At 39.9% G+C, this 12,473-nt stretch overlaps 1 protein-coding gene across 1 annotated transcript in view; it reads left to right on the forward strand.

The window, feature by feature from the left end:
- The first annotated feature begins 2,383 nt into the window (after positions 1–2,383).
- The window catches only part of LOC101517686 (organic anion transporter 7-like), a 67,008-nt gene continuing 56,918 nt past the window's right edge, over positions 2,384–12,473 (forward strand). Inside the window, exons 1-2 of the mRNA XM_058662235.1 lie at positions 2,384–3,085; positions 4,035–4,138. Of these exons, the coding sequence (XP_058518218.1) occupies positions 2,681–3,085; positions 4,035–4,138 (509 nt within the window). The 5' untranslated portion in view covers positions 2,384–2,680. The remainder of the gene's footprint in view (positions 3,086–4,034; positions 4,139–12,473) is intronic.

The raw sequence follows: 12,473 nt of genomic DNA on the forward strand, positions 1-12,473 counted from the left end.
TGCATTCCATAGGTACAGTTCCAAGATGACCACACTTCCCTCCCTACTGATGCCAACTCGCTCTCCATTATCTTCCTTGCATTGCTTTTTGCAAAGACTTAACTTTAATCCCCTCTCTCTACACAGGCTGAATCCACCAGTCACTGTAATGGCCAACATGTACACGGTCCCTAGACCACAGTTCCACAGGAGCATAAACAAGAGCCAACCATGACAATCACACCACAATATGTACATTCTATCCCTAACCTTTTCTGTACTCTATATTAAATGCCCCAATCTGAGAAGGCCTGTATTTGTCTTTTTGAGACTGGTTTATTGCGTGTGATGGGAGCGGTGGCCTTGAAGATTTCTGAGACATTCTGAAGGCATTTGGCTCACTGGTTTTCGGATCAGCCACGACACCCTTTGCATTGGGTTCATTTCTTTACCAGGTGCTTTTCCTTTCTGGCCAATCTTTGAGTTTTCCAGATTTATCTGTTGTACTCCCTTTTCATTCCTCTTTTAACATGGTGAAGGGCTCTTACAGCAGTTACTTTGAAATATCTCTGTTAGAAAAACACTTCAATCATCCTAACTTCAATTTTCCTAAAGTCTCAGAGCATGAACATAACTCTTCCAAATGGTGTGACAAAGGCAGCCATTGGTCTAATTCATCATATACTTTTTTCCCCCCTCACTTCTGATGTTTCTATCAGCGTTCTGATCGTCTAAACCCTCACCAGAATCAGCTGTCTTGCTCCAAGGTTCCTCTAGCATGCTTCTCCGATAGCTCTACAAACTCCCATCAACTCATTCCAAAGACATTTCATCACCTTCGGGGATAGTTACAGCAATGACGCCACTCCTGCTACCAATTTTCTGTGTTAGATTTTCCCTGCTGTAATGTAACATCAGAGACAAGCTACTTACCAAGGATTGAGGCATTTGTTCAATTAAGAGAGAGAGAGATAGGCTGGGCCAAACTCGGGCTTTCGTAGCAATCCTCTCCCAAGAATTGTCTTCTAATAGCACACCCCTAATAATCCAGAGGACTAGTAATAGATCCTGCTGGCTTAGATAGTCATATTTTTGGTATCAATAACCTGTGACTTTGGGTTTTAACACACTGCCTAAGTTTGAGAGACATATCCAATTGAAAGTATACCATTCAGTTGTAATATTTTCATGGGAAAAGTGACCTTAAATAATAAGTTTATCTTTGGTTTAAAAAAGTTTTCAAATCCATGCAGTGTTTTCATAATAACACGTTTAGCGGACTTTTGGATGACCCTTTTCTGTGTTTGGGCTTCAAAATATTTATACCAGAAACAAGTTTATCTTTCACTTTTCACAAAGCTTTTGAAGAACTTTCTGAACCTAGCATGGAAAACTTTCTCAGGAATTCTTTACGAGTGAATGAATGAGTATAGAAAAACAATCCTCACTGAGTTACTGCTGACTTACTCCTTCATCTGATCTCAGTTCTCTCACTGCATCCATTTTTTTTTTAGATTTTTTCTTGTTTATTTATTTTAAAATTGGGGAGAGACAGCGATGAAAGGAGAAACTTCCCATCTTCTGATTCACTCTCAAAGGCCTATCATGGTTGGAGCCAGAAACTCAATCTGGGTCTCTCACATGGGTGGCAGACACCCAAGCGCTTAAGCCAACATCTGCTGCTTCCCAGATATTGCACTGGAAGGCAGCTGGAATGAGAGGACAGTGTTAGGACTTAACCCTGCACTGTGCTGCTGGATGTGGGCATCCCAGGTGGTACCACTGCACCAAGTACTTGTCCCCACACGTAATTTCAGTTAGCTCTTGTTCTGACTTAACCTCACTCAGAAAATCGGTTGCCAAAATGAAGGCTATACTGTTTACTGGCCTAACATTAGCTCAAGATTATTTTCTTGGTGGCAGAAAAATAATAAAATAATAATAAAATTAATAAAATAATAATAATAAAACCACTGTCTGTGACTCTGGTATCTGATTTGGGTACCAATTAGTCTCTTGACTGCTCTACTTGTGATCCAGTTCCACACCTGGGAAAAGTGGTGGAGGACAGCCCAAGTCCTTGGGCCCCTGCTGTGCGCTTGGGAGACCTGCAAGTAGCTCTATTTTCTGCCTTTGACCTGGCCTGATTGGCTGATTGGGGAGTGAATCAGCAATAGAAGAGCTCCCTCTCTCTGCAAATCTAACTTTGAAATAAATGAATCTTTTATTGAAAAAAAAAAAGATAATTTCTTTCTAGCTATTTCAATCAGGCAGCAGCACTAAACAAGCAAGCAGGTTACCACTGGTAATTTCTACAGGGAAAAAAAGGCACTTTCGTATTTTATTTTCAGAAGTGACTTATTCCCAAAAGCACTACCGTATCAAGTGCCTTTTTTTTTTTTTTTAGTTTTGTTTTGTTTACTGAGAATGGGGAGATTAAAGTTCAAGCCTGATTTTGGCCACTGCTGACAACCTGAATTTTTACAAAGTAGAAATTTAAACAGTGGTGTTTGTGAGCCATTGGGAATAATCCAATCAGCATGTTTCCCCGCCTGCTTCCTTAGAACTTTGAGGCATCACCTTTTACACAGACCTATCCGGGTCAGGAGGAGCATTGACTAAGGCCATTTAGTGAAACCACACACTTTCTGTCTTTGCTCTTGATCTGCTTCAAGTCCCTGAGCCAGTTCTTGGAGCCACAATGGCCTTCAATGACCTCCTGAAGCAAGCTGGTGGCATGGGGAGATTCCAGATCCTTCAGTTTCTCTTCCTCATAGGCATATTCATGATAACTTTCATTCATGTCCAGATGGAGAACTTCACTGCAGCCATCCCTGGGCATCGTTGCAGAGTTCCCCTCCTAGATAATCACACTGTTTCTAACGACACTGGGATCCTCAGCCAGGATGCTCTCCTGAGAGTCTCCATCCCGCTGGACTCAAACCTGAAGCCAGACAAGTGCCGTCGCTTCACCCAGCCCCAGTGGCAGCTCCTGCAGCACAATGGGACTTTCTTAAACACACACGAGCCAGAGCCAGACACGGAGCCTTGTGTGGACGGCTGGGTGTATGACCGCAGCACCTTTGTCTCCACCATTGTGATGAAGGTAGGTGATCCACCTTCCTCTCTTTGAGTACCTGGCTGTGATGTCACACGTGGCACAAATCATGAGCACGCTTCAAGCCTTCAATTGACATGCGGCTGCTTAGTGTTCATTCTTTCCACACATGGTAATTGCCTTTCTATTAATTGCTGAACTCCTGTACAAAATAGACAGAACTCTAGTATCACAGTGCTTTGATTCATGAAGCAGATCACTCACACGGTGTGTTACAAATATTAGGCTGAGTCAGTGATCTAAGCCGTGATCTGCAGTTAGAAGCCCCAGGGAACTGAATAGAACCTTGATGCTCCTTCAGTTCCCAGGACACAACATCTCAAGTGAAATTCAGGATTCAATCTATTCTTGAATGTCCCCAACCAGTTCTCTGTGTGAACTTTCAACTTTTTTTCTCTTTTTAAAAAAGAAGTGACTATTTTATTTATTTGAAAAGCAGAGTTACAAAGAGACAGGGAGAGAGGGAGGGAGGAAAAGAGAGACATGAGAGAGAGAAAGAGAGAAAGGGAGATTGAGTTTTCCATCTGCAGGTTCACTCTCCAATTGACCTCAACTCTGAGACTGGGCCAGGTTGAAAGTAGGAGACGTGAACTCCATCCAGTTTTCCCATGGGAATGACATGGGACCAGGCATTCAGGCTGTCTTCTGTTGCTTTTACAGATGCGTTATCTGGGAGCTAGATTGGAAATGGTGCAACCTGTTTTCGGACAAGTGGTCACACTGGATGCCAGCATTGCAGGTGGCAGCTTTAGGGGCACTATTCCTTAGAGTTTGAGGGGAGACTTTCTATAGCAGGATGCTCAATCTGACACCTGAATGGTGAAAGTGGAAAAGATACGAGCCTGACGTACTGATACTTGCAAGTGAAATCAGGGGTTCTTGATCAGGTTATTCGGAGGGATCCTAAAGTCAGCTGTGCTGGTTCCTTCTCTTACAGTGGGACCTGGTATGTGAAGCTGAATCAATGAGTTCAATGGTTAAATTCCTACTCATGGCTGGAATGATGCTGGGAAACATCATATTTGGCCGTTTGACAGACAGGTGAGTGTGTGGTACACAATTCTGTTCACTAATGGGTGATTTCATCAGCACATGAGTCATTCATCCATCGTGAATAATCACTGCACATTATCCTACCTTAGAGCTCCCTGCTGTTCAGGAATCTACAAATACCACTTAGCAATCGCAGCTCACTGTGGTGAGCACTGCTTGTAAAAGTGTGAGTACAGAACACAGAAATGATATCTCTGCAATACATGAGTGGGTTTCAATAGAGGCTTTATGGAGAGACTGAGAATATCACACAGAAAGATGAGAAAGAGTTAATTATGGGAATAAAGTGGTAGGTGTTTCACGTAATGGCATTCAGCTTATTTGAAGATGCGGATATGGAAATGAGTATTGCTAGCATTGGCCAAGGTCACTTTGCTCTGTTGTTGTTGTTGTTGTTGTTGTTATGTGTGTGTGTGTGTGTGTGTATCTGAAAGAGAGAGAAAGGCAGAGAGCACTTCATTTGCTGGCTCATTCTCCAAATGGCCATTAACACACAGGCTGGGCTGGCTGAAGCCAGGAGCAAGGAATGCCATCTGATGGCATTCCAAATACTTTTGGCATTCCAAATACTTGGCCCATCATCATGGATTCCCAGGAACATTAGATGGAAGCAGGATGCTAAGTGGAGTAGGCAGGATTCAAATTGTCAGTCTGATGTGATAAAAAGCAATGGTTTAACATGCTTCGCTATAGTACTGACCAAAGTGTGTTTAGTGCTTCTTGAAGTCAAATGCTTGTGGTGTGTCAGCTGCTCAAGGCAACACCAGTGGAGTATGTAGAAATGTGCCATTGTGGGTGAACTGAAAAATATGCCACTATATGGAATCTTAGTTCTTGCAGTTAAAAAAAATTGGAGAAAAAGATACATTAACTACTGTTGTGACTGTAGTGTTAGAGATTTGGGATATCCTGTGTCTGACAGCACCTCTTCCAAAATAGTCAATTGTTGTCACTGCTAATAACATGTAACTAGAAGAACAGGAAAGAATTAAGGTCTCCCTCTCCATCTTCCAGCATCATGCTGTCTATGGTCTCAGCTGCAGTCTGATATATGTAAAACCACAAAGTGAATGCAATTTTAAAGAGTTGAGAGTGACTATCATTTTAAATAGTTCACTAGCACTGAAAGCCACGAATGCCATGAGAAAAATAAATTTTGTTGAGTCATAGGATGACAGCAGTGGGAGATTTAGAGGGGGTATTGTGGGAGATGGCAGTGAAGACCTACATGAATCTGAGTGGCTGCCATCCTCAGGGCAGGGTGCCAGAGCCTGTGGAACCCTCGATTCACTTCTGCACTACTTCTTGTTGCTAGCTGTTCTCATCCTCAGACTTCTTCCAACAACTTGTTAGAATTTCTAGATGTGCAGAGACAGGCACAACCTAAATGAATTAGGCATGTTGGAAACTGACACTGAAGTGGCACCCAGATTAAAAACCTGGGAATAAAGGAAAAGCAGAGATAAAATTCAGTCAAATATAGCATGTCAAGAAGTGAAGATACATTGCAATATGCATCTTTACTCTTAAATAAAAGAAGGACTCCCAATGATACTGTTAAATATATCTTGACCATAGGATGTTGAACTTTATACCATTGTCTATATCTACAATGTCAGAATACACTTACATAGCAGAATGACGGACTGGGGACTCTACAATTGTAATACTGGAGAAATTATGACGGTGGGGGAAAGAAAAATGGAAAGAGTAGAAGGGGAAATCTCTAAGCCTGTGGAACTATATCATAAAAATTAAAAGTATCAGTCAAGTATTTGATGTGTTTTCAGGTTTAAAAAAATGATATCCATGACAAACATGGCAAAGAGTGATTAAAGGAGGAGGAGGTTGGGGTCACTGTTACCATCTGAGTCTGGCTAAGACATCTGTTGCTGTTCAGCTTTTCTGAGAGCCAGTCTGAACTCTTCTTAGACAGAAAACATCCTCAAGGATGCAGCACTGAGGCTGCGTCTGTTTTTCTCTACCTGCCATGGAGAGGATTTTTTTTTTTTTTAAATACAAGTTGTCACTGTGTGTAGATGACATGATTTTATATGTGGAAAATTCCAAGCCTTTGCCCAAAAGCTTTTAAGCTAATAAAGATTCAGCAAAATTGTCTTATAAAAAAAACCCAGTGTAGCATTGTTATGCATCAATCATAAATTATCAGAAAAGGGAATAAGGAAAGCAATTTCCGGAGCCAACACGATGGTTTATCAGGTTAAGCCTGCGGTCTGCAATGTTGGCATCTGAACAGATTGCAGTTCAAGTTCCACCCTTCCACTTCTGACCCAGCTGCCTGCCTACATGCTTGGGAAAGCACAGGAATACAAACCAAGTGCTTGGGTTTCCACCACCCACACAGGAGATCCGGATGGAGTTCCTTGCTCCTAATCTGGCGCAGACTTCTGTGATCATTTGGGGAGGAAAATAGTAGATGAAAAATATCCTTTTTTCAAAAGTAAATAAACCTTAAAAATAATGAAAACAGGACCAGGAGCAATGGTTCAATGGCTAAATTCTCACCTGGCAAGTGCTTGGATTTCATACGGGAAAGGTGGAGTTATTTGTATATACTAAGGCTATTAAATCATATTTATTGATTATGTATCCTGCTGCATTGACGTATGACTTTCAATAGTCTTTTTTTTAAGGTTTGTTTATTTTATTGGAAAGGCAGAACCACAGAGAGAAGAGGTCTTCCATCTACTGATTCACTGCCCAAATGGCTGCTGTGGCTGGAGCTGAGCTGAGCTGAATCCAGCAGCCAGGAGCCAGGAGACTCTTCCTGGTCTCCCATGTTGGTATATGGTTTGAGCCATCCTCTGAAGCTTTCCCAAGCTGTGCATTGGGAATTGGATGGGAAGTCCAGTAGCTGGAACACAAATTGATGCCCATACTGGATCTCAGTGCTTGCAACGGGAGGATTAGCCAATTGAGCCATTGTGCTGGGTTCCTATAGTCTCTTTGCTGTATTTTTTCTCATCCCTTTCATGTCCAAACACAGATAATTTTAATTCCTCATTTCTGATTTTAATTTCTTTAATTTTTTTTCTTGCCTAATAGCTATAGTGAGAACTTCTAATACTATATTGAAGAGCAGTGATGAGAGCAGACATCCTTGTCCAGTTCCAGATCTTAGTGGGAAAGAGTCCAGTCTTTTTCATTCAGTATTATGCCTGTGCTGGTTTTTTTTTCATTCATTGCTTTGTCTCTGTTGTAGAATGTTCATTCTATGCCTATTTTGCATAAGATTTTTTAATATGTAGTAATGTTGGATTTTATCAAATGCCTTCTCTGCATTTATTGAAATGATCAGATGGTTTTTATTTTTCAATTTATTGACATGGTGTATCATATTTAATGATTTGCATCTGTTTAGGTGCAGAACAGTTTTAGGAGGCATGTGCAGAAAAATCTTCAATACCCTAGTGAGAAGTAACTAATCTTTGTGTCCCACGTAGTAAGGCATAAGTGAATCCATGCTGACCATTTCCTGTCTGAATCTAAGCTTTCTTAGTTGTTCTCTATCTATTCTAGATTTTTTGTTTGTTTGCTTGTTTGTTTTGAGGGGTTTCTCGAGCGATCCTGATGGTCATTGCCAGAGAGGGTGGGGACCCAAAGTTATAACCAAGCGAGGACCAGAGAAAGCTCCCCTCCCTAGTCCCAAAGGAAGTTTACTGTTCTTCCGTTTCTGCGGACTGCTCAGGGCTCTTGACATATGTTGACATATGTCTTATTAGAGTTATAAGCCAGTCTAGACTACCTGAAAAAAGCCAGGTTCAGCAAAATTATGCTTCGATGCTATAAAATGCTAAATACTATAATGAAAATAGACATGAGACAGCTGAATAGTAATCTATAGCCGTTTTAAGGTGTATAGAACCCGGTTGTATATAAACTAAACTTGAAATGTCAATGAAGTAGTCACAGGATGTGGTTAAGAACTTGCATTTTTTTTTTAACATATTGGTTACTCAATACTATGTCAATTAATTCCATAACATTATAAAATGTTGCTGATGTTATGTTGGGGCTTTTAATTGATCGGGATGATACTCAGCCGGCTCTACCTTCAGACCAGAGAAGGTCTCCCAAAGAAGCCGTTGAACTTATCTGGACAGTAAGATGCTGGACTTTATGCTTGGTAAATTCTTGCATTGAAAGAATCTCAGCTGAATTTGAACTGTGGTAATGCAGCAAGATGGAGGAATCCACCATAGGGGGAGGGTTTGGGGAGGGGTGGGGGGAATCCCAGTAGCTATAAAACTGTGTCACATAATGTAATGTAATTAATAATAATAATAAAAAATGATTTGCATCTGTTAAACTATCCCTACAAGATTTGTCTTTATATAGTTTATATGTTAAACTATCCCTACAGGGATAAATCCCACCTGGTCTCGTTGAAGGATCTATATGATGTACTACTGGATTTTGTTGACTATTATATAGTTGAGGATTTTTGTGTCTATGTTCATCAGGGGTATTGGTCTGTAGTTCTCTATTTCCGTTAAGTGTCTATCTGACTTTGATATTAAGGTGGTGCTGGCTTCATAGAGTTTGGAAGGATTGCCTCCATTTCTACTACTTGGAATTGCTTGTGAATGATTGGCTTAAGTTAGTGAAACATTTGGTAGAATTAAGCAGTGAAACCATCTGTTCTAGGGCTTTCTTTGTTGGGAGGGCTTTGTTTACTGATTCAGTTTCCATCCTGGTTATAAGGCTATTTAGATTATTAAATTCCTCATGATCAGTTTAGGTATATGGTTTGTCCAAAGTTTATCTATTTCTTGTAAGTTTTCTGATTTGTTGGCTTATAGTTGCTTGTACCAATTGCTGATTATTCTAGGCATGTCTGAGTTATCTGTTGTTATATTTCTTTTTTCTTCTCTGATTCTGTTAATTCATATATCCCCTCCCTGTGTTTTTGATTATTTGGTCTTATGGAGAATCTATTTTGTTGATTTTCTCAAAGAACCAGCTCTTCGATTTGTTGATCTTATGTATTGTCCTTTTGGTTTCTATTTGGTTTATTTCCTCCTTTATTTTGGCTATTTCTTTTTTCCTGCTAACCTTGGGAATGTTTTGATCTTGTTTCTCTTACCTCCTTTAGGCATATGATTTGCATGTTTAGTTGGTGCTTTTCTGATTTCTGAACATAAGCATTGTTTGAGGTGAACTTTGTTCTGAACACTGTCTTGATCATATCCCATAAGTTTTATTTAAATTTTTGAATTATGTGGTACAATTTTATATAGACTGGGATTCTCCTCCCAAACTCCCACCCCAAAAAGATTTTCCCCATTTTACTACAATGATGTAGTCCTTCCAAAGGAATCACAATTCCATCATTCTCTTATTTAAGTGCATCGCAACATTGCTGGTACAAACAATGTCAGACAGTCCAGCATCCCATTGTCTACATATTTCCAACAGTTTCATTGGGAATCCGTTTTTTGTCTGGAAGCAGGAATGAATGTAGCATTCTACCCCCACATCTGGATATGGTGGACCCCAGCACTCTGTTACTATATACATTTCCATAATTGAGAAGCCATGAAACAAGGTCAACAACTGGTATGAGTTAGAACAACCACAACACCAACAATGACAAAAACAAATTACATTACCATGAAAAAACGCACCACTGAGTAACCAACACACTGGTGACAAAAAGGAAACACAAAAGTCTCTTGGGAAAAATGATGCTATCTTTCAATATGACCCAGCTAGCCGCTCCTAGAAATATACCCAATTGAAATGAAATCTCCATATGAGAAGGGGATCTGTAATCCTATATTTCCAGCAGCACAATCTACTATAGCAAAGACATGGAAATAATCCAGATGTGTGTCCAAAGAAGAGTGGTTAAAGAAACTGTGGTACATCTACTCCATGGAATATTATTCAGCTATTAAAAAGAATGCAGTTATACTATTTACAACTAGGTGGTCCCAACTAGAGACCATTATGCTCAGTGAAATGAGTCAATTACAAAAGAACAAATACTATGTGTTCTCTCTCATATAAGAAAATCAGCATGGAAAGAGTAACTTCAATAATCCGATTCATACTGGGTTTTTTGTTTGTTTGTTTGTTTGTTTTTTGGCTGCATCACATGTGTTTTGATGTTTTTTTTAATCTCAGTTTTATTTATTCCAAAGACTTCCCTTTCTCTTGTCGAATTCATTGCTGGCTCATGGATTACATGATGGCATCATTTGTCCCATAAGTTTTGATATGTTGTGTGGGTTCTGTGTTGTGGTTGTACCATTGCCTGATCCGTTCTGTCACTCCTGGTTCCAGCAGTACCTGTGTTTAAGGAGACATCAGTTGTGATTTTAATTTGGATCACAGGGTTGCCAGTGGTGCCTGTTGCACGGATTTTATTTTCCCTTTCCTCTTAGTGCATGTGCACTTTGCTGTTGTCCCTCCAGCCTCTCCCTGCACCCCACCCTTTTCCTCAGTACAGAAGATAGCACCTGTTGTAGTACTGGTAGATGTCTGGGCACTGAAATCCACCCTGATCCCACATACAACTACCTGTGCTCTGCACTTCGGCTTAGGCTTGTGATCAGATGTTCTGTGATTGTGTTCACTGCCTAAGTTCCTGGCGAGCTGCCCTTCTTGGGCGTGGGGGCAGCTCCAATTGCTGCTAGCAGTGTTCACTACAACATGGCTCTGCTGTCTGTTTCCCCATGTCCAAAGGTCTCCAAGTGTCTCTGTGTTGTTGGCCTGTCTCCTCTTCTCTGCTTCTCCTTGGATAATCCTTCTCAGATCATTTAAACCTGTGCTCGCCCTTTCACCATCTTGCATTCTGACAGTGTTTTTAAATTTAAAAAATGGGGAGTAACAAACATGTCTTATGTCCAAATTTTGTGTTTTTCCTTTAAATTTGTTTCCAACTTTAATGAAATATAACTAAGAAGTAAAATTTGATGTATTATCCCCTATGACACAATTTTTTGCAAGGATGTGGAGAAAGAGGGAATCTGAACTGGAGCAGTCACTGTGGAAAACAGTATGGGGACTCCTTTTAAAAATAGACATAGAACTTCTATATGATTCAACAACCCCATTACTGAGCATTTTTTAAATATGTAAAACTAGCAAAGTCATTGTGCTTAAAAGATGTGAAATCACAATCCAAAGAGATTTCTGTTCTACCACATTCATTGCAGCATTGTTCACAATAGCTAAGGCATGGAAACAGCCAAGGTTTCCCTTATAAGATGCATGGAGAAAAAAAGCAATAAATACACTACGGAATATTACTCATTCATAAAAAGATTTAAAGCACTGTCTTTTGTAGCAAACTTAATGGAACTGGAGGACATAATGCTAAGTGAAATAAACCCTGCACAAAAAGACTAATGCAGCATGTTCTTTATGTAAAAGTTTAAGAAAATATTGATCTGAAATAAAATAGTGATCCTCAGGGAGTTGGAGGGAAGAATGGGGGACTCACATCTCAGATACCAAGTCAAGGTTAGATGCTAGTACTACGCAACATCGTGTGTTGAGTATAGTTCACAGTAACTATCATTATCACATATTTACATACAGTATATGTTACATTTTATACATTATATGCTTTTATGAACAAAGAGGATAATGGAGACCCAGGTCTTCAATCACAATGTCATGTCAAATAAGGTGAAATGTTGTTTACATGTATTAAAATGTTGCATGGTAGCCCAAAGATGTGTACGATGGTTGTTAATTATTTAAAAGGCATAAGTAAGGCTAACCTGCCAACGTTCCTTTGTGTCTTTTTCTGGAGTGAATTTCTTGCATGCAGCTGTTGTTATACAAGCATTCTTTTGGAGTTTTTATCAGGCATCTCGTTGATATGCTTTTCTTTGGAACCTGTTGCCAGATACTTATTATATTTCTTTGAAGGCATCATGTTACCTTTTTTTTTCTCACGTTACTTTGTGACCCTGTGTTAAGATTTGTGCATCTAGTGAATCAGTAGTCTCTCTTATTTTATGGATTGGTTTTCATGTTGACTTACATTCTCTTGAAGATGTTATCTGAAGTGTCAGTTTGATAGGTAACATCTGATTTGTTTTCTTTTGGGGACTCTAGGGTTTCCACCCCATAATTTCTTCATCTGCAAATGATGCATATTGTTGCATCAACTTGATGCAATGTAGATACGCTAGTGGCCCAGACTGATATGGTTAACACGGGTGTGAGGAGGGGAGTGTCCATAATGAGGGCATTCCAATAGTACAAATGATAGCACCTGAATCAAGATAAATATTACTGTTAGCACTACTGGGTTGTGCTCTTAAATCAGAGGAGTTCCTTTAGA

The sequence above is a fragment of the Ochotona princeps genome, chromosome 4, assembly GCF_030435755.1.
Source record: "Ochotona princeps isolate mOchPri1 chromosome 4, mOchPri1.hap1, whole genome shotgun sequence".
NCBI lineage: Eukaryota > Metazoa > Chordata > Mammalia > Lagomorpha > Ochotonidae > Ochotona > Ochotona princeps.